The 25,374-nt window shown below is 37.5% G+C and overlaps 1 protein-coding gene across 1 annotated transcript; it reads left to right on the top strand.

Moving 5' to 3' along the window:
- The first annotated feature begins 9,408 nt into the window (after nt 1-9,408).
- Nucleotides 9,409-22,819, top strand: LOC110889125 (intracellular protein transport protein USO1). The gene is made up of 12 exons (XM_035979471.1): nt 9,409-9,616; nt 10,269-10,309; nt 10,914-11,017; nt 11,949-12,149; nt 12,751-12,873; nt 12,961-12,998; nt 13,082-13,205; nt 14,351-18,871; nt 19,899-20,027; nt 20,113-20,208; nt 20,739-20,881; nt 22,298-22,819. Exons 3-12 carry the CDS (start codon nt 10,940-10,942, stop codon nt 22,575-22,577), a joined length of 5,733 nt encoding a protein of 1,910 aa, XP_035835364.1. The 5' UTR covers nt 9,409-9,616; nt 10,269-10,309; nt 10,914-10,939; the 3' UTR covers nt 22,578-22,819.
- The last annotated feature ends 2,555 nt before the right edge of the window (nt 22,820-25,374 follow it).

Genomic DNA, 25,374 nt, shown 5'->3' on the forward strand with positions numbered 1-25,374 from the left:
GAGCTCTGCCAAGTGCCGATTGGCTATCACAATGTATACAAATGGCCGTTGCCGGCTTAGGCCATCTTGGTATATCCTCAACAAATTGACGTAGCCATTCTGCCTCTTCACCTGCTTTATCTAAAGCGATGAACTCAGATTCCATCGTGGATCTAGCAATTACCGTTTGTTTTGATGATTTCCACGATATCGCTGCACCTCCAAGTGTGAATACATACCCACTTGTTGCTCTGGAATCATTCGTGTCAGATATCCAATTTGCATCACAGTGTCCTTCTATAACTGCTGGATATCTGTTATAATGCAACCCGTATTCTCGAGTGTATCTTAAGTAACGAAGCAACCGAGTGATACAGTTCCAATGCATTGAACTTGGGTTGCTTGTGTATCTACTTAGCTTGCTCACAGCAAATGCTATGTCTGGTCGAGTACAACTCATAAGATACATCAAGCTACCAATAATTCTTGAGTATTCCAACTGGTTTACGGGTTCACCTCTATTCTTGGCTAGATGTTGACTTGTGTCAAGTGGAGTTCTAGCTTCATTAGAGTCATTCGCATTGAACTTCTCAAGAATTTTGTCCACATAGTGGGATTGACTTAAAACGAGTCCATTTTGGGTTCGCGTGATTTTGACCCCCAAAATCACATCCGCCAGACCCATGTCTTTCATGTCAAATCTTGCTTTTAGCATGTTCTTTGTAGATTTTATGATTTTGTCATCGCTTCCAGAAATGAGCATATCATCTACATATAGACACAAAATGACATATCCATCAGATGTGTCCTTCACATACACACACTTGTCACATTCATTGATTTTGAACCCAGCATCAAGCATGACATGATCAAACTTTTGATGCCATTGTTTTGGAGCTTGTTTCAATCCATACAAGGATTTCACAAGTTTACACACTTTCTTTTCTTGCCCAATAGCTGTGAAGCCTTCGGGTTGCTCCATGTAGATTTCTTCCTCGAGAATCCCATTCAAGAAAGCTGTTTTCACATCCATTTGGTGAAGTTCCAAATTTCTAATGGCGGCAATGGCAAGCACCAACCTGATGGATGTTATTCGCGTAACTGGCGAATATGTATCAAAGTAATCTAAACCTTCTCGTTGTTTATATCCTTTGATCACCAACCTTGCTTTGTACTTATCGATGGTTCCATCTGGTTTCATCTTCTTCTTGAAGATCCATCGATATCCTAGTGGTTTACATCCTTGAGGAAGGTCCACTAGTTCCCAGGTATGGTTCTGTAAGATAGAGTCTATCTCACTTTTGATTGCCTCCCTCCACTGAGGTCCTTCTGAGGAATGTACCGCTTGTTGGTACGTTTGAGGTTCATCTTCTATCATATAGGTAAGAAACTCAGGTCCAAAGGATTTTTCAGTCCTTTGTCGTTTACTTTTCCTGATTTCAACTTCCTCGGTCTTAGATTGTTCTCGAGGTTCATCGTTTTCAACTTCTCCCTCGGGAACAATTTCCTCAACCGGTCTAGAAGAACTCGGTTCACTTTTATCTAAGCATGGGAACACATGTTCAAACCATGATGCATCCTTAGATTCAATTATGGTGCCTTTGCATATTCCAGGATTCTTAGAATCATGCACAAGAAAACGATAAGGACCATAAGGACGGGTGTATCCTATAAATACACAATCCACCGTTTTGGGACCTATTAGTAGCCGCTTAGGTGGTGTGACCACCACCTTAGCTAGACACCCCCACACTTTCAAGGATTTATATGGTGCTTTCTTTCCCGTCCATAATTCGTATGGCGTTACATCCTTTTTCTTATTGGGTATCATGTTCAACACATAATTTGCCGATAAGATTGCTTCCCCCCACATGTTTTGGTTTACACCGGAGCTTATCATCATGGCATTCATCATTTCTTTCAAGGTACGATTTTTTCGTTCCGCTATGCCATTTGATTGAGGGGAGTAAGGAGCTGTGAGTTCGTGGATGATTCCACTTTTTGCACATACGTCAATAAAAGGCGAAACATATTCACCTCCTCGGTCGCTCCTTACAATTTTGATTTTCCGATTTAGTTGATTCTCAACTTCGGCTTTAAACAAGATAAACTTGTCAATAGCCTCGTCCTTACTCTTAAGTAAGTACACATAGCAATACCTTGTACTATCATCAATGAACGTGATGAAGTACTTGTTCCCACCACGAGTAGGAATTGCTTTTAGATCACACACATCAGTGTGGATCATCTCGAGGGGTTCGGTGAATCGTTCCACCTTTTTGAATGACGATTTCGTTTGTTTTGCTTCTACGCAAGTTTCACATTTATTAATTGAGTCGATATCGAATGTTGGTATGCAATCAAGTTTGATTAAACGACGAATGGAATTATAATTTACGTGACCTAGTCTACCATGCCATAAATTAGAAGACTCAATCAAATAAGTAGAACTAGTAGCGTTTTCTTTCATTGCATTCACGACAATTACATTCAGTTTAAACATTCCATTGAGGGCATAGCCCTTACCAACATAAACACCATTTTTGGTCAACACGACCTTATCCGACTCAATTACCATTTTGAACCCAAACTTGTTCAACTGCCATCCCGACACAAGGTTCTTACGAATTTCGGGAACATACAACACATTGGACAAAGTGAGTTCCTTTCCCGAAGTCATCTTCAAAACCACGTTACCCTCGCCTTTTATTTCTACCGTGGCAGAATTTCCCATGAAAACCTTTTCTCCATTAGTCACCTCCTTGAAGGTGTTGAAAAGGCTTTTGTCAAAGCACACATGTCGAGTAGCCCCCGTATCGACCCACCAATCCTTGTTATTTTGCCCAACTATGTTCACTTCCGTGACCAAGATCGAGAGGTCCGTGACCATGGCAACAAGCTTATCGACTTCATCTACCATGTTCACTTGTTGAGCATTTTCCTTTTTCTTGGGAAGCTTGCATTCGCTAGCCTTGTGGCCTTGCTTTTGACAATTGTAACAAGTTCCAAGGAACTTCTTTTTTCCAACTCCCCCCTTAGGACCAAGGTTGGAGCGTTTCCCATGACCTTTCTTTCCGCCCTTTCCACTGTTTTTTCCCTTCGAAGATTGCCCATGTTCAACAAGATTGGCCTTCACAGTTTCAGGACCATCAACCTTTTTTAGGGCCACTTTGTTATCTTCTTCAATCCGAAGACGAACAACAAGATCTTCAATGGTCATCTCCTTTCGCTTATGCTTGAGATAGTTCTTGAAATCAACCCAACTTGGTGGCAGTTTTTCGATCATTGCAGCAACTTGGAATGTCTCGCTGAGAATCATTCCTTCCGCATGAATATCATGAAGGATAACCTGCAATTCTTGGACTTGGCTCATGACAGTTTTTGAGTCTATCATTTTAAAGTCCAAGAACTTTGACACCACGAATTTCTTAGTGCCCGCATCTTCTGTTTTGTATTTGCGATCCAAAGACTCCCACAATTCTTTGGCAGTCTTGGCTTTGCAATACACATTATACAATGTGTCCACCAAACCATTCAAGATAAAGTTGCGGCACAGGAAATCCGAATGATTCCAAGCATGCATCGCGCTCACAGTTTGAGCATCCATCTCCCCTTCCTCAACATGGGGTTTCGGTTCAGTCAAGAACCTTGCCAGATTCAGCGTGGTCAGATAAAAGAACATCTTTTGCTGCCACTGTTTGAAATTCACACCATTGAATTTCTCTGGTTTTTCAGCATGCGAAACTGCATTAGGCAGTGGTGCAACCAGACCGGTAGTGACAGAAACAGCGGAAGTCATGACCGCAGAAACAGCACTGGTCATGACAGCAGAAACAGCAGTAGTCATCGGCTGAGATTCCATTCTGAAAGAAGACTGAAACAATCAGTAAATAAAATCTGTTTAAGTTTGTTAGAAAAATAACCACTGCTTGAAACCACTGATCAGTTTGATAAACTACTGATCAGTTTGTCTAACTACTGATGAACTTAACTACTGGTCAGTTAAGCACTGATCAGTCTAACCGCTGATCAACCACTGTCGGTTGAAGCAGTGGCAAGACAGAACTGCTGATCAGAACAGTGGTTAGAAAGGTTGCAAAATAGAAGTATAAAAGAAACAGTAAACGATTTAACCGGGCTTGTGTTTGACACAATTCCCTTAAACAGATTCGCCGTCTGTTCCCAGGGTACGCCGGTTCGAAACAGCACCGAGCGCTGCCGGACTTGAACACTTGCCTGAAAGAAAACTGGAGAATGCTGTAGAGAGAAAGAGAAGAGACTGTTGATTTCGGTGTGTCTAAACTGAACGAAAAGGTTCGGTTTTATAGCCATAAAATTGTAACTGTGTTCTCAAATCATTGCAGCATATTAAAAGACCAGACTAATGGTCATTATTGCAATTATTGTATCAGTTTTAAAACTGAAACATAATGATCATTAAAAAGAAATCATAACAGTCTAGAAACTGAAAAGAATGATCATAATTAAAAACGAGAATAACAGTTACGAGTCTGTGCAAAAACTGGCCTCACACGGGCCCGGGTTTTCGGAGCTGCATTCGTGTCCGCAGGACGTGCGGGCACGCACGAGTTCAACCAAATTCGAGCTCCGAAACTCAAATTTTTGCACCCCCCCTGCGCACGCGCGGGTAGGACTTGTGGTAAAACATGTCATAAGACTACAATTGCTTGGAGAAGCTTTTGCCTTATAAATTGCCTTTTCTTTTGTTCCCACACCAATGTGGGACAAGGTGGTTTTACCACTTGAGACTTTCCATTCACACCAAACTTCCAACAATCCCCCACATGAATGGAGGTCGATCTCAGAAACAACATTATTCCAATTTGATTTCAGCAGTTGAGTTTTGCATACGATAGGTAGGTGTTACCCTTTGAACCTTCGCTCATGAAATGCACTTAGTCCACTAGCTCTGAGTAGAACTCGATGTCTTTGAACTCGTCTGCCGTTTGTGTAGACGACAATGCACTTCACACAAGACTCTCCCTGACAAAGTCAAGTCCTCATAGTTATGTTCGTTATGGTCATGAACATGAGCCTGGTTCTGCGAGAGCCATTAGGTATTGTGCCCCAACAACACCCTTCGAAGCGACCCCACTTCTCTCTCACATAGGTGATTCACCATGTATGGTTATCTTAGTCGAATCATTAAAAGCCATAGGCTTAGCCTCACACTTGTCACTTTTTGGAATGGACTAGGAAGTTTACTAAGCCTTGCAATAAACTCCCTTATATATATACGTAGGGTTATCTCCCACAGTGACCTTATTAATTCATACAATTAGGTTTTCCTATTGAACTCAGCTCTTGGGATCTCCAGTCTACTGAGTTAGGTTTCCATCATATGAACTTATTTTCAAGGGCTTCAGTCCCATTCCCATGGACGACTTCTGTACTAACTCTCTACTTAGGCCTTTTGTTAGCGGATCCGCAATATTATCCTTTGACCTCACGTAGTCAACAGTGATAATTCCTGTAGAGATTAGTTGTCGTATCGTATTATGTCTACGTCTGATATGTCTGTTCCTACCATTATACATTGTGCTACGAGCTCTGCCAAGTGCCGATTGGCTATCACAATGTATACAAATGGCCGTTGCCGGCTTAGGCCATCTTGGTATATCCTCAACAAATTGACGTAGCCATTCTGCCTCTTCACCTGCTTTATCTAAAGCGATGAACTCAGATTCCATCGTGGATCTAGCAATTACCGTTTGTTTTGATGATTTCCACGATATCGCTGCACCTCCAAGTGTGAATACATACCCACTTGTTGCTCTGGAATCATTCGTGTCAGATATCCAATTTGCATCACAGTGTCCTTCTATAACTGCTGGATATCTGTTATAATGCAACCCGTATTCTCGAGTGTATCTTAAGTAACGAAGCAACCGAGTGATACAGTTCCAATGCATTGAACTTGGGTTGCTTGTGTATCTACTTAGCTTGCTCACAGCAAATGCTATGTCTGGTCGAGTACAACTCATAAGATACATCAAGCTACCAATAATTCTTGAGTATTCCAACTGGTTTACGGGTTCACCTCTATTCTTGGCTAGATGTTGACTTGTGTCAAGTGGAGTTCTAGCTTCATTAGAGTCATTCGCATTGAACTTCTCAAGAATTTTGTCCACATAGTGGGATTGACTTAAAACGAGTCCATTTTGGGTTCGCGTGATTTTGACCCCCAAAATCACATCCGCCAGACCCATGTCTTTCATGTCAAATCTTGCTTTTAGCATGTTCTTTGTAGATTTTATGATTTTGTCATTGCTTCCAGAAATGAGCATATCATCTACATATAGACACAAAATGACATATCCATCAGATGTGTCCTTCACATACACACACTTGTCACATTCATTGATTTTGAACCCAGCATCAAGCATGACATGATCAAACTTTTGATGCCATTGTTTTGGAGCTTGTTTCAATCCATACAAGGATTTCACAAGTTTACACACTTTCTTTTCTTGCCCAATAGCTGTGAAGCCTTCGGGTTGCTCCATGTAGATTTCTTCCTCGAGAATCCCATTCAAGAAAGCTGTTTTCACATCCATTTGGTGAACTTCCAAATTTCTAATGGCGGCAATGGCAAGCACCAACCTGATGGATGTTATTCGCGTAACTGGCGAATATGTATCAAAGTAATCTAAACCTTCTCGTTGTTTATATCCTTTGATCACCAACCTTGCTTTGTACTTATCGATGGTTCCATCTGGTTTCATCTTCTTCTTGAAGATCCATCGATATCCTAGTGGTTTACATCCTTGAGGAAGGTCCACTAGTTCCCAGGTATGGTTCTGTAAGATAGAGTCTATCTCACTTTTGATTGCCTCCCTCCACTGAGGTCCTTCTGAGGAATGTACCGCTTGTTGGTACGTTTGAGGTTCATCTTCTATCATATAGGTAAGAAACTCAGGTCCAAAGGATTTTTCAGTCCTTTGTCGTTTACTTTTCCTGATTTCAACTTCCTCGGTCTTAGATTGTTCTCGAGGTTCATCGTTTTCAACTTCTCCCTCGGGAACAATTTCCTCAACCGGTCTAGAAGAACTCGGTTCACTTTTATCTAAGCATGGGAACACATGTTCAAACCATGATGCATCCTTAGATTCAATTATGGTGCCTTTGCATATTCCAGGATTCTTAGAATCATGCACAAGAAAACGATAAGGACCATAAGGACGGGTGTATCCTATAAATACACAATCCACCGTTTTGGGACCTATTAGTAGCCGCTTAGGTGGTGTGACCACCACCTTAGCTAGACACCCCCACACTTTCAAGGATTTATATGGTGCTTTCTTTCCCGTCCATAATTCGTATGGCGTTACATCCTTTTTCTTATTGGGTATCATGTTCAACACATAATTTGCCGATAAGATTGCTTCCCCCCACATGTTTTGGTTTACACCGGAGCTTATCATCATGGCATTCATCATTTCTTTCAAGGTACGATTTTTTCTACCATGTTCACTTGTTGAGCATTTTCCTTTTTCTTGGGAAGCTTGCATTCGCTAGCCTTGTGGCCTTGCTTTTGACAATTGTAACAAGTTCCAAGGAACTTCTTTTTTCCAACTCCCCCCTTAGGACCAAGGTTGGAGCGTTTCCCATGACCTTTCTTTCCGCCCTTTCCACTGTTTTTTCCCTTCGAAGATTGCCCATGTTCAACAAGATTGGCCTTCACAGTTTCAGGACCATCAACCTTTTTTAGGGCCACTTTGTTATCTTCTTCAATCCGAAGACGAACAACAAGATCTTCAATGGTCATCTCCTTTCGCTTATGCTTGAGATAGTTCTTGAAATCAACCCAACTTGGTGGCAGTTTTTCGATCATTGCAGCAACTTGGAATGTCTCGCTGAGAATCATTCCTTCCGCATGAATATCATGAAGGATAACCTGCAATTCTTGGACTTGGCTCATGACAGTTTTTGAGTCTATCATTTTAAAGTCCAAGAACTTTGACACCACGAATTTCTTAGTGCCCGCATCTTCTGTTTTGTATTTGCGATCCAAAGACTCCCACAATTCTTTGGCAGTCTTGGCTTTGCAATACACATTATACAATGTGTCCACCAAACCATTCAAGATAAAGTTGCGGCACAGGAAATCCGAATGATTCCAAGCATGCATCGCGCTCACAGTTTGAGCATCCATCTCCCCTTCCTCAACATGGGGTTTCGGTTCAGTCAAGAACCTTGCCAGATTCAGCGTGGTCAGATAAAAGAACATCTTTTGCTGCCACTGTTTGAAATTCACACCATTGAATTTCTCTGGTTTTTCAGCATGCGAAACTGCATTAGGCAGTGGTGCAACCAGACCGGTAGTGACAGAAACAGCGGAAGTCATGACCGCAGAAACAGCACTGGTCATGACAGCAGAAACAGCAGTAGTCATCGGCTGAGATTCCATTCTGAAAGAAGACTGAAACAATCAGTAAATAAAATCTGTTTAAGTTTGTTAGAAAAATAACCACTGCTTGAAACCACTGATCAGTTTGATAAACTACTGATCAGTTTGTCTAACTACTGATGAACTTAACTACTGGTCAGTTAAGCACTGATCAGTCTAACCGCTGATCAACCACTGTCGGTTGAAGCAGTGGCAAGACAGAACTGCTGATCAGAACAGTGGTTAGAAAGGTTGCAAAATAGAAGTATAAAAGAAACAGTAAACGATTTAACCGGGCTTGTGTTTGACACAATTCCCTTAAACAGATTCGCCGTCTGTTCCCAGGGTACGCCGGTTCGAAACAGCACCGAGCGCTGCCGGACTTGAACACTTGCCTGAAAGAAAACTGGAGAATGCTGTAGAGAGAAAGAGAAGAGACTGTTGATTTCGGTGTGTCTAAACTGAACGAAAAGGTTCGGTTTTATAGCCATTCGGAGCTGCATTCGTGTCCGCAGGACGTGCGGGCACGCACGAGTTCAACCAAATTCCAGCTCCGAAACTCAAATTTTTGCACCCCCCTGCGCACGCGCGGGTAGGACTTGTGGTAAAACATGTCATAAGACTACAATTGCTTGGAGAAGCTTTTGCCTTATAAATTGCCTTTTCTTTTGTTCCCACACCAATGTGGGACAAGGTGGTTTTACCACTTGAGACTTTCCATTCACACCAAACTTCCAACATGAAATCTACAAGAAAAGTGATCTCTTTAGCTCACATGATCACATGAAATATGATGTTTTTTTTTCTATTTATCTCAAAACATGAAAATTCATATTCCAAAAAATGCAAAACCACAAAAACATGGGTCGAGTTAATTAATTCAGGGCAATCACAAGTCACACCCTTTGGCGGGACACCCAAATATTTTTATTTTTTTTCCCACTATTTTCCAAAAACAATAAAAAGAAAAAAAAAATAAATCCAAGATTTCAACTCAAGTTTCAACCTTTTCAACAAGATACTCACTCTCTCTCTCATCTCTCTCTCTTGTCTTTGTGTTTTCACATCTTTTTCCTCATTTTGATGGTGATTTCAGATTTGATTTAAAAAAAAAAAAACCTAATTTTTATTTTTAGTTTTACTGATTTCTCACGCTTCCACATCGCACTATCTTTGTCAGATTGCTTCCATTGCAAGTCCCACATCTCAGATCCATTGCATTGTTAGGTAACATTATGCTCATTCAATCTTTATCACTCTAATTCCTCATTTTTGCTCTTGATTTCCACAATTTCTGCAGTTTCTTGAAGTGGGTATTCTAAATTTGTTGTAAAGTTTTGATCTTTAAACAAATGTAAATGTTTTTTTTACTGATTTTTATTATATTATGAAGTGGGTTCACTCTGATTGTTCATCTTTGTTCTATTTTTTATTTTTTTATACAATTTCTGTAGTTTCTTGAAGTGGGTTTTCTAAAATTGTTGTAAAGGTTTGAGCTTTAAACAAATGTAAATGTTTTTTTACTGATTTTTATTATATTATGAAGTGGGTTCACTCTGATTGTTCATCTTTGTTCTATTTTTTTATTTTTTTATACAATTTCTGTAGTTTCTTGAAGTGGGTTTTCTAAAATGGTTGTAAAGTTTTGATCTTTAAACAAATGTAAATGTTTTTTTACTGATTTTTATTAAATTTTGAAGTGGGTTTACTCTGTTAATGTCAAATTTTGCTTTTCTTGAGAGTTGAAGAAAAAAAAGTTTTTTTCCCTTTTATTGTTTTCTACTTTGGTTGTACATTTTTGGGTGTTTTTGAGTTTTTTTCTTTTTTGGATTCTTTTTTCTACTTTTTCTTGATTTGAATTTGGGTTTCTACTGTTTAGGGTTTTGGATCAGAGCTGGTTTTGGCACTAGGTTGAAGAAGGTAAGCATTTACTTTGGTTTTGAATTTATTTTTGGTTTGATCATGAAGAAATTGAATGTGGGTTGCTTGCATTTCTTGAATCATTGTACCAACAGTAAAGATCTTGATTTATGCATCACAAATCTATATGTTTTTTTTTTTTTTTTTTGGGGGGGGGGGGGGGGGTTATGATAATTGAACAATGGTTAATCTAGGGTTAATAAAAAAATTATATCTTAATCATGTTATTTCATTGCATTATGTATTTATAGTTTTATGATTAATTTTCTTTAGGATCTTTATGCTTTATTGCTAATACTTTCTCATAATATACATGTATGGGATTGTAATCAACCATGGGGCCTCTAATGTATAAAGTTTAACTTCTAACACACAAAAAGTTTCGGGATCTAAACTATTGTGGAATATTGATGCTAGATTTAGTTTCAAGGTATCCGATTTACCACCTAAAACTATTCAAAATGATTTGGTATTTTGACAAATCATGACATATATGGGATTGCTTATTAAAGTCATTGATCCGCTTGTTACGGTTTTAGACGGCAAGAAGGGCGTTTGGAACTTGTAATGGTATTGATTTGTTTTTAAATCCACCAATCTGCAGGTTGTGTTGTTTTGGTTTATGCGACAATGTCAAGGGTCGCGAAATGGAAAATCGAGAAAGCTAAAGTAAAAGTGGTATTTCGGCTGCAATTTCATGCGACAAATGTAAGTTTCTATTTTTTATTTTGTTTTAATCTGGTTTCTTTAGTAGCTTATGAATTTTGCTAAATAATTTGTATATGGAAACTTTAAGTGACATGCATTTTGGGTACTGTTTATCACATATATAGTAGAGCGCTGCTTTGTTTTGTGGTATAGATTGTTTTAAATGAGTAAGTTTTGGCAAATGAAGGAATGAAATCGTTAGAGAAAATTCCGTTTTTACTCTTGTAACATAGGTGGATGTATGGTTAAGATTCATATAAGTTTGGAAAAATTACAAGTTTTGTCCTTTATCTTTATACCACTTTTCAGGCGGTGTCCTTTTTAACGAATGTTGACGGGCGGTGTCCTTTACTAGGTATTTTGTTGCAAGTTTAGTCGTTTACACTGAACCCAGTTAAAAAACCCTGTTAATTGTTGACGGGCGGTGTCCTTTACTTGGTATTTTGTTGCAAGTTTAGTCCTTTACACCCAACCCAGTTAAAAAACCTTGTTAATTGTTGACAGGCGGTGTCCTTTACTAGGTAACTTGTTGCAAGTTTAGTCATTTACCTAGGTATTTTGTTGGCAAGTTTAGTTCTTTACACTCAACAATTAACAGGGTTTTTTAACTGGGTTGGGTGTAAAGGACTAAACTTACAACAAAATACCTAGTAAAGGACACCGCCTGTCAACATTCGTTAAAAAGGACACCGCTTGAAAAGTGGTATAAAGATAAAGGACAAAACTTGTAAATTTTTCCTATAAGTTTTGTTTACTTATCTTTATATCCTTCTCTAAGGGTAAAATTGTCAAAAAATGTGGAGTAACGGAACCTTTTACACGTTAGAAACGGTTGATGCTTGAATATTTATAATACGATGTTATGATAATTATTACATGAAAGACGAAATATCATCAAAGATTGCCAATTTGACATATGTTTATGTTTCAGATACCGCAACATGGCTGGGAAAAATTATTTATATCTTTTATTCCTACCGAAACCGGGAAGGCTACCGCAAAGACTAGCAAAGCAAATGTGAGAGGCGGGTCGTGTAAATGGGCGGACCCCATTTATGAAACTACACGGCTTCTATTAGATTCTAAGACCAAACAATATGATGATAAGCTCTACAAACTTGTCGTAGGAATGGTAAGTTTCCTTTTTTATATATAGAAAAAATTACCATTTATCACTTTTATTCTAACTATAGGTTCTTATCCGTTTAACTATGCTAATTTTGTCATTTGAGTTAGGGGTGTTTGGATGTGGCGTTAAGGCTGCAAACGAACCGAACGGTTCGTGTTCGTTCGTTCGTTAAGGAAATGAACGTGTTCGTGTTCGTTTGTTAATTTTAGGTAACGAACGCAAACGGACATTCACGAACACAAATCAATGTTCACGAACACAAACAAGTGTTCATGAACAAAATATATAATACACAAACGAACACGTTAATAAGCTATCGAACACAAATGAACACGTTACCGAACATTCACGAACATAAATGAACGAACACTGTCTTTGTTCATGTTCGTTCATTTAACTAAGTGAACGGAATTTCTTGTTCGTGTTCGTTCGCTTAGTAAACGAATGGACACAAACAAACTCCCCGCCGAACGGTGCACGATTTGCAGACCTATGTGGCGTAGAAAGTTATTTATCTTATTACTTAAGTACACACATCCAAACATTCCTAGTGCAATCTTTAATAGTTATTAAACTATAAGTTGGCTCTAAATTTGGAGCACAGGGTACTTCACGGTCTAGCATCCTCGGTGAGGCGACGATCAATCTTGCTGATTATGCCGATGCATCACAACCGGCCATTCTTTCTCTCCCTCTACACGGATCCGATCATGGAACCCTTTTGCATGTGAGAAAAACCCTAACACATTAACCAAAACTTTCCATAATTATTTCCGATTATCCGATCTCGGCTGACGGTATATTTTGTTTTCAGGTGACAGTTCAGCTGCTAACGGCTAAAACCGGATTCAGGTATTATATGTTCTTTAACTAATGATTAGGGTGCTATTAATTATTAATTATTGTTTATTAAGTGAGTTGTTGATGTAACATAGGGAATTTGAGCAACAGAGGGATAAAGGCTTGCAAAGTGGCAATAACGTAAATAAAGAGACCGAACATAGTACTGCCAAGTCACCATCTTCCGAGTTGCAGATACCCGATGATCTGGTTAATAAGGTTAGATTACTCCCTCCATCTCAATATTATTGTTGAAATAAGAGATAGAGTAAATTACTTTTTGAGTCCCTGTGTTTTAGTGGTTTTAACCATTTGAGTTCAAAATAAAAAAGTTTAACGCACTGAGTCCCTAACCGTTCATCTTATAATGTTTTGAGTCCTTGTGTTTTAGTGGTTTTAAGTTTTAACCACTTGAGTCCAAAACCAAAAGTACAAGTGTTAAAAAGTTGGACTCAAAATGGTATAAAAATGAGTGGTTAGGGACTCAGGCGTTAAACTTTTTTGATTTTGGACTAAAGTGGTTAAAACCACTAAAACACAAGGACTCGGAAAGTAATTTACTCTAAGAGATAATTTGTCATATCTAAGTAATGCATATTTTAATTAGAGTAAATTACGTTTTTGGCCCCTGTGGTTATATCACTTTTACTATATTAGCCCAAAATAAGAATTTTTAACATATCTGCCCCAGTGGTTTCTATAACTAACCATTTTGGCCCCTAAGTCTAGAGACCATGGGGGCCAAAATGGTTAGTTATAGAGACCATGGGGGCTAAAATGGTTAGACTTAGGGGCCAAAATGGTTAGTTATAGAGACCATGAGGGCAGATATGTAAAAAATTCTTATTTTGGGCTAATATAGTAAAAGTGATATAACCACAGGGGCCAAAAACGTAATTTACTCTTTTAATTATTACTATCCTTTTTTATAATGTATAATTATATTGGGGGGGGGGGGGGATATTCCACGGTCCTCCCAACCGCCGAGGTGATCCCACCTCGCAGACCGCCACCCAGCAAGCCTGAGTTTGGGGTAAATCCGCTACCGTAGGGGCATTGGGAACGAGCAAGACTCGAACTCGCCACCTCCGGGTTAGAATGCGGGCTGGTGGCCATTGGGCTGACACCCAATGGTTAAATGTATATTTATATTGGGGGGGGGGGGGATAAATGTATATTTATATTGGGATAAGCTAAAATAGAAATTTGGACAATATATTTAGTATATTCGACAAAAAATCAAAACTATGCCTAAAATTATGAAGCTTCCCGCCTAAGATTTTTTTTTTGTAATTGGGGGGGGGGGGGGTATTTAAATGTTGCTTGAAATGTTTCTAATCTTTATTTACATTATTTTTAAATAGGCGAAAACTCGAATGCAACTTAGAGAAGAAACAATCATACATGGAGAATATTCAGATTCACAAGTTACGTGTGACGAGTCATCGAACGCGTCAGACTGTTACTATGCTGACAAGCATGATTCACCAGCCGAAAAATCGAGCGGTTCAGAACAAGCCAAGCTGGACAATGACGTGGCAGTTGTTTACGAAGAGAATAATCGGCTTAGAGCCAGCTTGGCAGCTGCCGAGTCATCGATTTCCGAGCTCAAACAAGAACTAACCACTTTGCAGAGTCATGCTAATGAAATGGGAACCGAAACACAAAAGTTAGCACAAGAACTCACCGTGGAGATTGCTTCAGGTCAAGAGTTAGTCAAAGAAGTCAACTTTTTGAAATCGGAATGTTCGAAGTTCAAAAACGATCTTCAAAATTTGAAAGACGTTAAATCGACCTCGAAGGTTACGGAAAGAAAATTAGAAGTCAACGGGGTCGTACTTGTGGAAAGTCAGATTCGGGAAATCCAAGAAAAGATTTTAATGGGTGAGTCCGGTTTAAATAATTTACAGTCGGATTTCGAGGTGCTACTTCGGACCGTTCAAGATCTTAAAAACGAAACATTTGGTGTAGTACCAATTCAAACGCTTCAAGAATTGGAGACAACAAAGGCCGAAAACGAAAATCTCGTCAAAAAAATGGATCAAATGGAGTGTTACTACGAGTCGCTTGTGCATGAGCTAGAAGAAAATCAGAAACGGATTTTGGCCGACTGTCAGAACCTTAAAACCGAAATCAACGATTTGAGTTCGGTTAACAACGAGCTTCAAAAACGGGTCACGGTTTCCGAATCAGCACTCAAACGGGCCCGCTTGAACTACTCGATTGCAGTGAGTCAATTGCAAAAAGATCTCGACATGCTTTCGTTTCAAGTTTTGTCGATGTTCGAAACGAATCAAACCGTCATTAAAGAAGCTTTTGCCGACACTACACAACCGTCGTCTAAACATCTCTCAAACGACTTGAAGACATCGTTGAGTTTACAAGAGAATATTTACAAAAAAGTCGAAGAAGAGCTCAGTGAAATGTGTTCCGCAAATTTACAGTTAAACGTGTACTCTAAAACACTCGAGGAAACGTTATTTGAAGCTAGTGATCATATAAGAAAAATGAATGAAAAGTTACAAACTTTGAACCAATCTCGAGATTCTTTAGTTCAAGAAAACGGTTATTATCTCGCCAGATGCAACGATCTGGATCTGCAAAACCGAATGTTGGAATCGGATGTCGGAAATCTTTCGAACGAGAATTTTCTTTTGATGGAAAAGATTACCGAATGTGAAGCACTGCTCATGGATTACCGAGTTTTCAAAGGCAAATACGAAGTCGTTTCTGCTGAAAAAATGGAGCTCCAGAAGCTTCTAGAAGTAGAAGTTTCCGATAAACAGAATCTTCAAAAGGAAATAAAAATCTTAACATCAGAAATGGATGGCGCGAAGATGAAATTTATGAACGGTTTATATCAAACGGTGTCGAAAATGGAAGTCCAAAAGCCGTGTTTTGAGAAGCTTCAGTTGCAAATTGATTCCGTCGCTAACATGTTTCAAAGTAGTTTGGAATCCGGTGAAAGACACGTGCAGAACAGCGAAGCGATGTTAAATAACCTTTCGTCATTGGAACTCGAGCTGCAAAAGATATCGTCCGACGATAAAAGTTTTCACGAACAAATTGTTTCCGAGTTGAAAAAAGAGAATCAAGAATTGATGGTTTACGTTGAAAATAAGCGTGAAGAGCTCGGTAGGCTGCAAGAATGCTTGGATGCCGAAAGGGGTACGGTTGCATGTTTGACGTCTGAACTTGAAAGTCAAAGGTCAGAGCTTGAATCTTTTAAGTTAAAGTTAGAGGCTTCTATTGCTCAGAATGCGGAGATTTCAAAATCGAATGACGCGCTTCTCGAGACAACGTTGGCAAATGTAAATAACGAGCATGCTCTTGAGGTACGTGAGTTGAAAGATATGTTGACTAAGTCAAAGGCGGAGGTAGAGCAGTTAAAGGAGCTTCAAACGAAACTTGAAGATACAGAGTCAAGATTGAACGGTTGTCTAAAAAACGAAGCTTTTTACATTGAAGAGAATAGAAATTTAGCGACGGAACTTGAATCTCTTAGATTGGAGTTACAGGCTTCTGTTGCTAAAAATGCCGAAATTTTAGAATCCAACGCAGAACATGCGTTTGAGGCGAGTCAACTGAAAGAAATGTTGACCAATTCAAAGGAAGAGTTGGCTCGTTATATTGACGAGAACAGAAATTTTGTAACGGAAATTGAATCTCTTAGATCCGAGTTACAGGCTTCTGTTGCTAAAAATGCCGAAGTTGCAGAATCTGAAAAGGAGCATGCTTTGAAGGTTGGTCAACTGCAGGAAATGTTGACCAAGTCAAAGCAAGAGGTGGCTCGTTATATCGAAGAAAACAGAAATTTAGTGACGGAAATTGAGTCCCTTAGGATGGAGTTTCAGACTTCTGTTTCTAGAAATGTTGAAATTTCAGAATCCAAAACGATGCATGCTCTAGAGGCGAGTCAACTGAAGGAAATGTTGACCAAGTCAAAGGATGAGGTGGGGCGTTATATTGAAGAAAATAGAAATTTAGCGACGGAAGTTGAGTCTCTTAGGTTGGAGCTACAGGCTTCTGTTGCGGAAATTTCAGAATCCAAAACAATGCATGCTAACGAGGCGAGTCAACTGAAAGAAATGTTGACCAAGTCAAAGGAAGAGGTGGCTCGTTATATTGAAGAGAACAGAAATCTAGTGACGGAAATTGAGTCTCTTAGATCAGAGTTACATGCTTCTGTCGCTAAAAATGCTGAAGTTGCAGAATCTGAAAACGAGCATGCTTTGAAAGTTGGTCAACTGAAAGAAATGTTGACCAAGTCAAATGAAGAGGTATCTCGTTATATTGAGGAGAACAAAAATTTAGTAACGGAAATCGAGTCTCTTAGATCAGAGTTAAAGGCTTCTGTCGCTAAAAATGATGAAATGGCAGAATCCAAAAACGGGCATGCTCTCGAGGTGAGTCAACTGAAAGAAATGTTGACCAAGTCAACGGAAGAAGTCGCTCGTTATGTTGAAGAAAACAGAAATTTAGCAACGGAAGTTGAATCTCTTGGATCAGAGTTACAGTCTTATGTTGCTAAAAATGCTGAATTTGCAGAATCAGAAAACGAGCATGCTTTAAAGGTTGGTCAACTGAAAGAAATGTTGACCAAGTCAAATGAAGAGAACGAAAAGTTAGTAACGGAAATTGAATCTCTTAGATCAGAGTTACAGGCTTCTGTTGTCAAAAATGCTGAAATTGCAGAATCTGAAAACGAGCATGCTATGAAGGTTGGTCAACTACAGGAAATGTTGACCAAGTCAAACGAAGAGGTCGCTCGTTATGTTGAAGAAAACAGAAATTTAGCGATGAAAGTCGAATCTCTCGGATCAGAGTTACAGTCTTACGTTGCTGAAATTGCAGAATCCGAAAACGAGCATGCTTTGAAGGTTGGTCAACTGAAAGACATGTTGACCAAGTCAAACGAAGAGGTCACTCGTTATATTGAAGAAAACAGAAATTTAGCAATGGAACTAGAATCGGTCAGATTGGAGTTACAAGCTTCTATTGCTAAAAATGCTGAAGTTTCAGAATCTAACATCGAGCTTGCTCTCACGGCAAGTCAACTGAAAGAAATGTTGACCAAGTCAAACGAAGAGGTGGCTCGTTATATTGAAGAAAAGAAAAGTTTAGCAACCGAAGTTGAATCTCGCAATGTGAAGTTAGAGGATTATATTGCTCACGCTGCGGAAACCAAACCGACTGAAGTAAATTACAAGAACGCCCTCGATGTCGATGACGTGTTAACTTTCCAGGAAGAAACGGAAATTACGTTATTAGTGTTCAAAGCAAAGCTGGAAGAACGAAACGAAGAATTAATCACGTTACAGAACCAATGTGACCAACTTACAAACAAGCTCACCGAACAGAAACTTAAAACCGAAGAATTCAAGAACTTGTCAATCTACTTAAAGGAGCTTAAAGATAGTGCTGACGTGGCACACGAGAAAAAAGAAAAAGACCCGGAAGGCCCAACGGAGTCATTGAGAATAGCGTTTATAAAAGAACAATATCAAACGAAAATTCAAGAACTAAAGCAACAACTGTCGGTTTCCAAACGGCATAATGAGGAAATGTTGTTTAAATTACAAGATGCTCTTGACGAAGTTGAAAGTAGGAAGCGATCGGAAGCTTCACAGTTGCGGAGAATTCAGGAACTGGAAGTGGAGGGCGAAGTGGTCGTTTCGGATAAACCGGATTATGATCGGTTACAGGCGGAGTTGGAATGTGCGGTTTTGAGCCTCGAGTGTTGCAAGGAAGAAAAAGAAAAGCTTGCTGCTTTATTACGAGAACGCGAGGACGAAAAATCGAAACTTGCGGATGAACTTTCTTTGATTAGAGAACAGATTGCTCAGAAAGAAGAAAAGGGTTCTGTAAATCTGCAAGAAATCCAGGTTTGAATTAAAATTTTAAATATTAAAATGCTATTTTCGTCCCTAAGGTTTGGCCAGTTTTGCGACTTTCGTCCAAAGGTTTGTTTTTCCGCATCTGGATCCAAAAGGTTTGAAATCTTGCCATTTTCATCCAGATTATGAACTCCTTCCATGTTTCTCCGTTAAGTCAGGGGTATTTCTGTCTTTTTTGCTAACTTAAAGGGCAATTCAGTCTTTTTTTCAGGGGTATTCGGTCTTTTTACATAAAGTGAAAAAGACCGCATCTTCCTTTAAGTTAACAAAAAAGACGGAAATACCCATGACTTAACAGAGAAAAATGAATCGAGTTAACGAGCCGGATGAACATGACAAGATTTCAAACCTTTTGGATCCAGATGCGGAAAAACAAACCTTTGGACGAAAGTCACAAAACTGGTCAAACCTCAACGACGAAAACGACATTTTAGTTATGTAAAATTATACAATTATTTATTGACGTATACAATATAGTAAAAAAATGAAAACATTTACATGCTAAAAAATATGAGTAAATTACAAAAATCGTCCTTTATGTATGTCACTTGTTGCAAACTGTGTCCTTTATCTTCAATAACTACAGAAAACGTACTCGATGTTTGCAAACCCTTGCAAGTTATGTCTTTTAGCCCTAACTCATTTAATTTTTTGTGGTTAAATCTGACCAAATGGACCCCACATTAGGGTATTTTGGTCATTTTACTCTCATGTGGGGTCCATTTGGTTAGATTTAACCACAAAAATACCCTCATGTGGGGTTTATTTGGTCAGATTTAACCACAAAAATTAACTGAGTTAGGGCTAAAGGACATAACTTGCAAGGGTTTGCAAACATCGAGTACGTTTTCTGTAATTATTGAAGACAAAGGACGCGGTTTGCAATAAGTGACATACATAAAGGACGATTTTTGTAATTTACTCAAAAAATATTATAATGAAACCATCCTAAACATGATTGTTAATTTTTGTTATATTTTTCTACAATTTATTCATTGAATATTTGGTCCCGCAGGGAGTTACAGACCGCACACTTGAAAACGAAGAAAATCCGCTGGCCAATGATTCAAAACAACTAATGGTTGTCAACGATCCGTTCAGAACTCAACATTTGATGTCTTGCATGGAGCAACTAGACGAAGAGGTAAATTTTCAGCACATGCGATCAATATACTTTCTATATCACACTTTAATCTCGTTCTACGTTTATGATGTTCGTCTTACGGCAGTTGGAAAAGATGAAAAACGATAATGCACATCTTTCGTTGACAAATTTTGACCCGGGTTTTCAAGATTTACAACGAGAACTTGGACAACTACACCAGGTATATATATGCATTTTACTTTTGAAAATGTTCAAACCTCTTGTTTTTTTTTTGTTTTTTTAAAGAGTAAATTACAAAAATCGTCCTTTATGTATGTCACTTATTGCAAACTGTGTCCTTTGTCTTCAATAATTACAGAAAACGTACTCGATGTTTGCAAATCCTTGCAAGTTATGTCCTTTAGCCCTAACTTAGTTAATTTTTGTGGTTAAGCCTGACCAAATGGACCCCACATGAGGGTATTTGTGGTAAAATCTGAACAAATGGACCTCACATGAGAGTAAAATGACCAAAATACCCTCATGTGGGGTCCATTTGGTCAGATTTAACCACAAAAAAATAACTGAGTTAGGGCTATCGGACATAACTTGCAAGGGTTTGCAAACATCGAGTACGTTTTCTGTAATTATTGAAGACAAAGGACACATTTTGCAATAAGTGACATACATAAAGGACGATTTTTGTAATTTACTCTTTTTTTTTATTTGTAACATTATTTTTTTTTTCTGATTATTACTTTTCAATTCAAGGCCAATGAAGAGCTATCGAGCATATACCCGAATTTTGTTGATTTTCGGGGAAATGGAAATGCGTTAGAAAGGGTTCTTGCTTTGGAAATCGAGCTCGCTGAAGCACTTAGGACAAAAAAGAAATCAAGCATTCAATTCCAAAGGTAATTTTGACCAAATATATGATTATCTTGTTAATGTGTCTTCAAGTTGCAATCATTAGTAAAGTAAAAATAACCATATATCCCATTGTTTTATCAGGCAAATCGTAAAAAATAGATATGAACATTACCCTTTTCTCGTTTTGCAACTAACTTTAAATCACGTAGATAAGTATAAATTTTTAGAGCTTGAGGTCGGCTTGTTTATTATTTCTTAGTTAATTAATTTATATACATTTATAACTTTTTTCATATATATTTATAAAAATTTATATATAACACAATATATGTTTATTAATTTTTAACGCCCTGCTTGCGGTGTGCGCATATAATGTATATATGTGTGGGCGCTCGGGGGGCAAAAGTGAAATTGCACTAATTTTAACGTTATTTTACTAATTTCGTGAAAATAACGTTTAATGCGATGGACGATTAATCATTCATCGTGTGGTGGCGTTGATAGCCGAAAGACATGGGGATACATGCACTAATCGGCCTTTGTCCCGGTTGCTGAGTGTCATGTGCCTTATGTCTAAGGCTTGATGCAAAGCTACTATCGAGCCGGGGGTCTCACTGGAAGCAACCTCTCTATTCCTACGGGGTAGAGGTAAGGCTCTCTACCTCTTACCCTCCTCAGACCCTACCTTTGCTTTGCCATTGGTGGGATTTACTGAGTATGATGATGATGCTGCTGCTGCTGATAATGATGATGATGATATGTTTATTAATTTTATCATAGTTTTATATATTAATAGTTATCATATTAATATATATTTAATATATTAAATAAAACCCACTTGAATACTAGGCGCGTTTAGGCTCGCGAACCTACTCGAGCTCGATAAGTTAAGCTTGGGCTTAGGGTCGTTTATTAAACAAACTTATTTTTAGGCTCGAGCACGTTTTAGTTTGGCATTCGAGCCTTTAGCGAGCCGATCTTTAGTAGCTCACGAGAGGCTTGGTTCGTTTACGCCCTGACTCATCATCATCATCATCATACTCGGTAAATCCCACCAATAACAAAGCAAAGGTAGGGTCTGAGGAGGGTAAGATGTAGACAGCCTTACCTCTACCCTGTAGGAATAGAGAGGCTGCTTCCAGTGAGACCCCCGGCTCGACTGAATCTAGCAAACTAAGTTGCATTTGATTACTTATTGTAGCAGTGAAAGATGTGTTTTTGCTGATTTTTTTCAAAAAATTGCTAACTTGATTTCATATGTCATTTTAGCATGCTGCATATATGCATGTACCATGACATAGTAAATATTTCCATCAGCCAAAATCTATTAAAAGGAAACTGATTATTAAAATCGACAATAGATTGTAAGGCGGTTAACAACACTTGTATCCCGCAAGTTTGTCCATTTGATTGTTTTATTTTATCACCGATAATTATCTGGTTTTGTTTTATGTTGTCAGTTCTTTTCTCAAACAACATAGTGACGAGGAGGCCGTGTTCAAGAGCTTTAGGGACATCAACGAATTGATCAAAGACATGTTGGAAATCAAAGGAAAATACGTCAACGTTGAAAATGAACTTAAGGAAATGCATGATCGATACTCGCAATTAAGCTTGCAGTTTGCAGAAGTCGAAGGGGAGAGACAAAAGTTGATGATGACGCTCAAGAGCGTGAGATCTTCAAGGAATCTGCTTCGTTTAAATCGCTCGCCTGTGGCCGCATTAGGAGATCAAAGTTGATAATTTTCAAAATATGTCAAATATTTTGCTAAAAATATCCAGTTTTGTGAATAAGAATCTTATTGTGAGGAGGGAAAGGTTTTATCTTTTATGATGGTGTAAATAATAAAAGTTCATTAGTTGTCATTGAGTTTAAATTATGAGGGGTAGATTTGTTAATGGAACATTTGGAATGCCCTTTTATATGGAATCCATGTTGTAATTCAAAATTTTCATAAAGTATAGTAAAGTTGATTCTATTATTTTTCATTGTTACTTTCCCTAGTTAAATTTTTTTAATATTTTTTTTATAAAAAAATCGCTACTTTTAGTAGAAAAAAAAATTAAGTAGCGATTTTAACATAAAAAATATTTAAAAAAATAGATTTTTTTTATTTTTTTTAGGTTTTTTGGGGGTTTAGTTATGATACATTTGCTAGATTCAACATTAAGGGTTGTTATTATGTCTTTTATGGTAATTATGCGAACGCGATTATGTAATATTGAACAATCAAAATTACAATCTTTAAGGGGGTGATGTAGTAGTAAGCGTCCGAGTACCAACCCGTTTCACCGTAAAATAAGTAAATAAAAAAAAACACCATCTTCATCCAAACACTCAAAATGGCTTATGTTTTATGGTTATCTTGGTAATGAGTTTACTTGTCAACTTTTGATTCTAAATACAAGAGAATTTGAAAATTTAGAAGGATATATTTTGAAGAGATCTCATATTTCATTTTTATTAAAAGTTCTACAAAACATAAAATACAATTTAAATAAACTGAATTATAGATTAATTTGACAACAAGAATATATATCAATAATATTAATATAAGATCAATGTATCATCAATTTCACCAGACAAAATAACAACTAATCAAAGGTGTATAAGGTGTATAGATATATGTCTTAAAAACAAATATATAACATCTGTAACATATATAAAAAATAACAAAATTGAGAATTTGCCATTGGGCCATTGTGAACTTATTGGGTCTTTTGAGATATGCTACAGTGGTTGTAGAGCTATATTTGTTTGTTCCTAGATCACTTTATGAGGTCTGGATTTGACTTCAATTAGTTCTTTGGTAGCCACTAAAACCCCACTTCAAAACTTTCAAAACCCACTTAATGTTTTCAAGGAATTTGAAAAAGAGAGAATCTTTTTTAATGGGTAATGTACAAACCCTTTTATATCATAAAATCCATATTAGATATGACACAATTTTGATGTGTGCAAGATTTACCTAGTATCCATACACAATACTTATAATATATTATATATTATACTACATAATTATACATATAATAATATATATTTAGTAATTATATTTATATAAGTAACATATTTGTTTTGATTTACGAACGTACTCTAGTTTACTGAATGAAACTCAGGCTTGAACTTGTTTTAAATAAGATTTAACTATTGCTTGAGCTAGACTAGCTCGTTTCATTTCAGATTGATTCCAGATTTAACGAGCCGATACCAATTATCTTGACCATTTGAGCCAAGATTTATTTAATTTCACAGAAACACCTGTGAAGTTATAGAACCTAAATTTTCTCATTGTTGCAAACACTACCTTTCCAAATGGTGAGTGTGGAAGTGCATCTTTGGCATCTTATCCGTATGCTGTAAAAATGTATGGTTTGGTAGTAGAATCAGAGAGTGTATTGGATTAATTTTCGTACTAAAAAAGTAAATTAAGTTTCCAAAATGCACGCCAATCGATATTAAGATTGTCATTTTCACCATCATTTCAGTTTTAGACTTGAACTTGTTTTAAATAAGATTTAACTATTGTTTGAGCTAGAATCGGGCTCGTTTCATTTCAGATTGATTCGAGATTTAACAAGCCGATATCAATTATCTTGACCATTTAAACCAAGATATAATTTAATTTCACAGAAACGCCTGTGAAGTTATAGAACCTAAATTTTCTCACTGTTGTGAATATTACCTTTCCAAACGGTGAGTTTAAAAGTGCATCTTTGGCATCTTATCCGTATGTTGTAAAAATGTGTGGTTTGGTAGTAGAATAAGAGAGTATATTGGATAAGTTGCTGTATTAAAAAAGATAATTAAGTTTCCAAAATGCAGGCTAATCGATTTTAAGATTGTCATTATGCTGTAAAAATGAGTGGTTTGGTAGTAGAATAAAAGAGTAAATTGGATAAGTTGCTGTATTAAAAAAAGATAATTAAGTTTTCAAAATGCAGGCCAATCGATTTTAAGATTGTCATTTTTCATCATAATGTCAGTTTTTGTTTTTATAATTTCTTACTCTTGAAACTCTAAAAAACTAATGACTTGAACACCTTTTTTATGATAATTAAATATTTATGTTTATTTGTGTTTTGTTATTTTCAATTATCTAGATATTATCTATATACTTCTATATAATGTATATTAGATGGGTGATATAGTTTTTTTACCCGATGTTTTTAAAACCGGACCGTCTATCAAACCGGACGCCTTATTGGTTCACTGGTCAGACCGGTCGAACCTGTATAAAAACTAGAGGATTATAATTAAATTAAAATATAAAATCTTAAAATACATATATATTAGTGTGTGGATTAAATATCTTATTTCCATTACCTGGCCCACTCTTAATATATATGGTTTATCATAAGCCCAACCCAATAGCCTTTGTTTTGATAAACCCAATCCATATTAATTGTTTTTTTAGGTTTTTAGTACACCAGAAATGATAAACTGTTTATTTATTTAGGTTAGAAATCAAATATTTATATTTTTTTTCTCTTTGTAACTATCTCAACAGCCGTCTATTGAATCTGCTGCGTTCTCATT

This window comes from Helianthus annuus, chromosome 11, assembly GCF_002127325.2.
Source record: "Helianthus annuus cultivar XRQ/B chromosome 11, HanXRQr2.0-SUNRISE, whole genome shotgun sequence".
Lineage (NCBI taxonomy): Eukaryota > Viridiplantae > Streptophyta > Magnoliopsida > Asterales > Asteraceae > Helianthus > Helianthus annuus.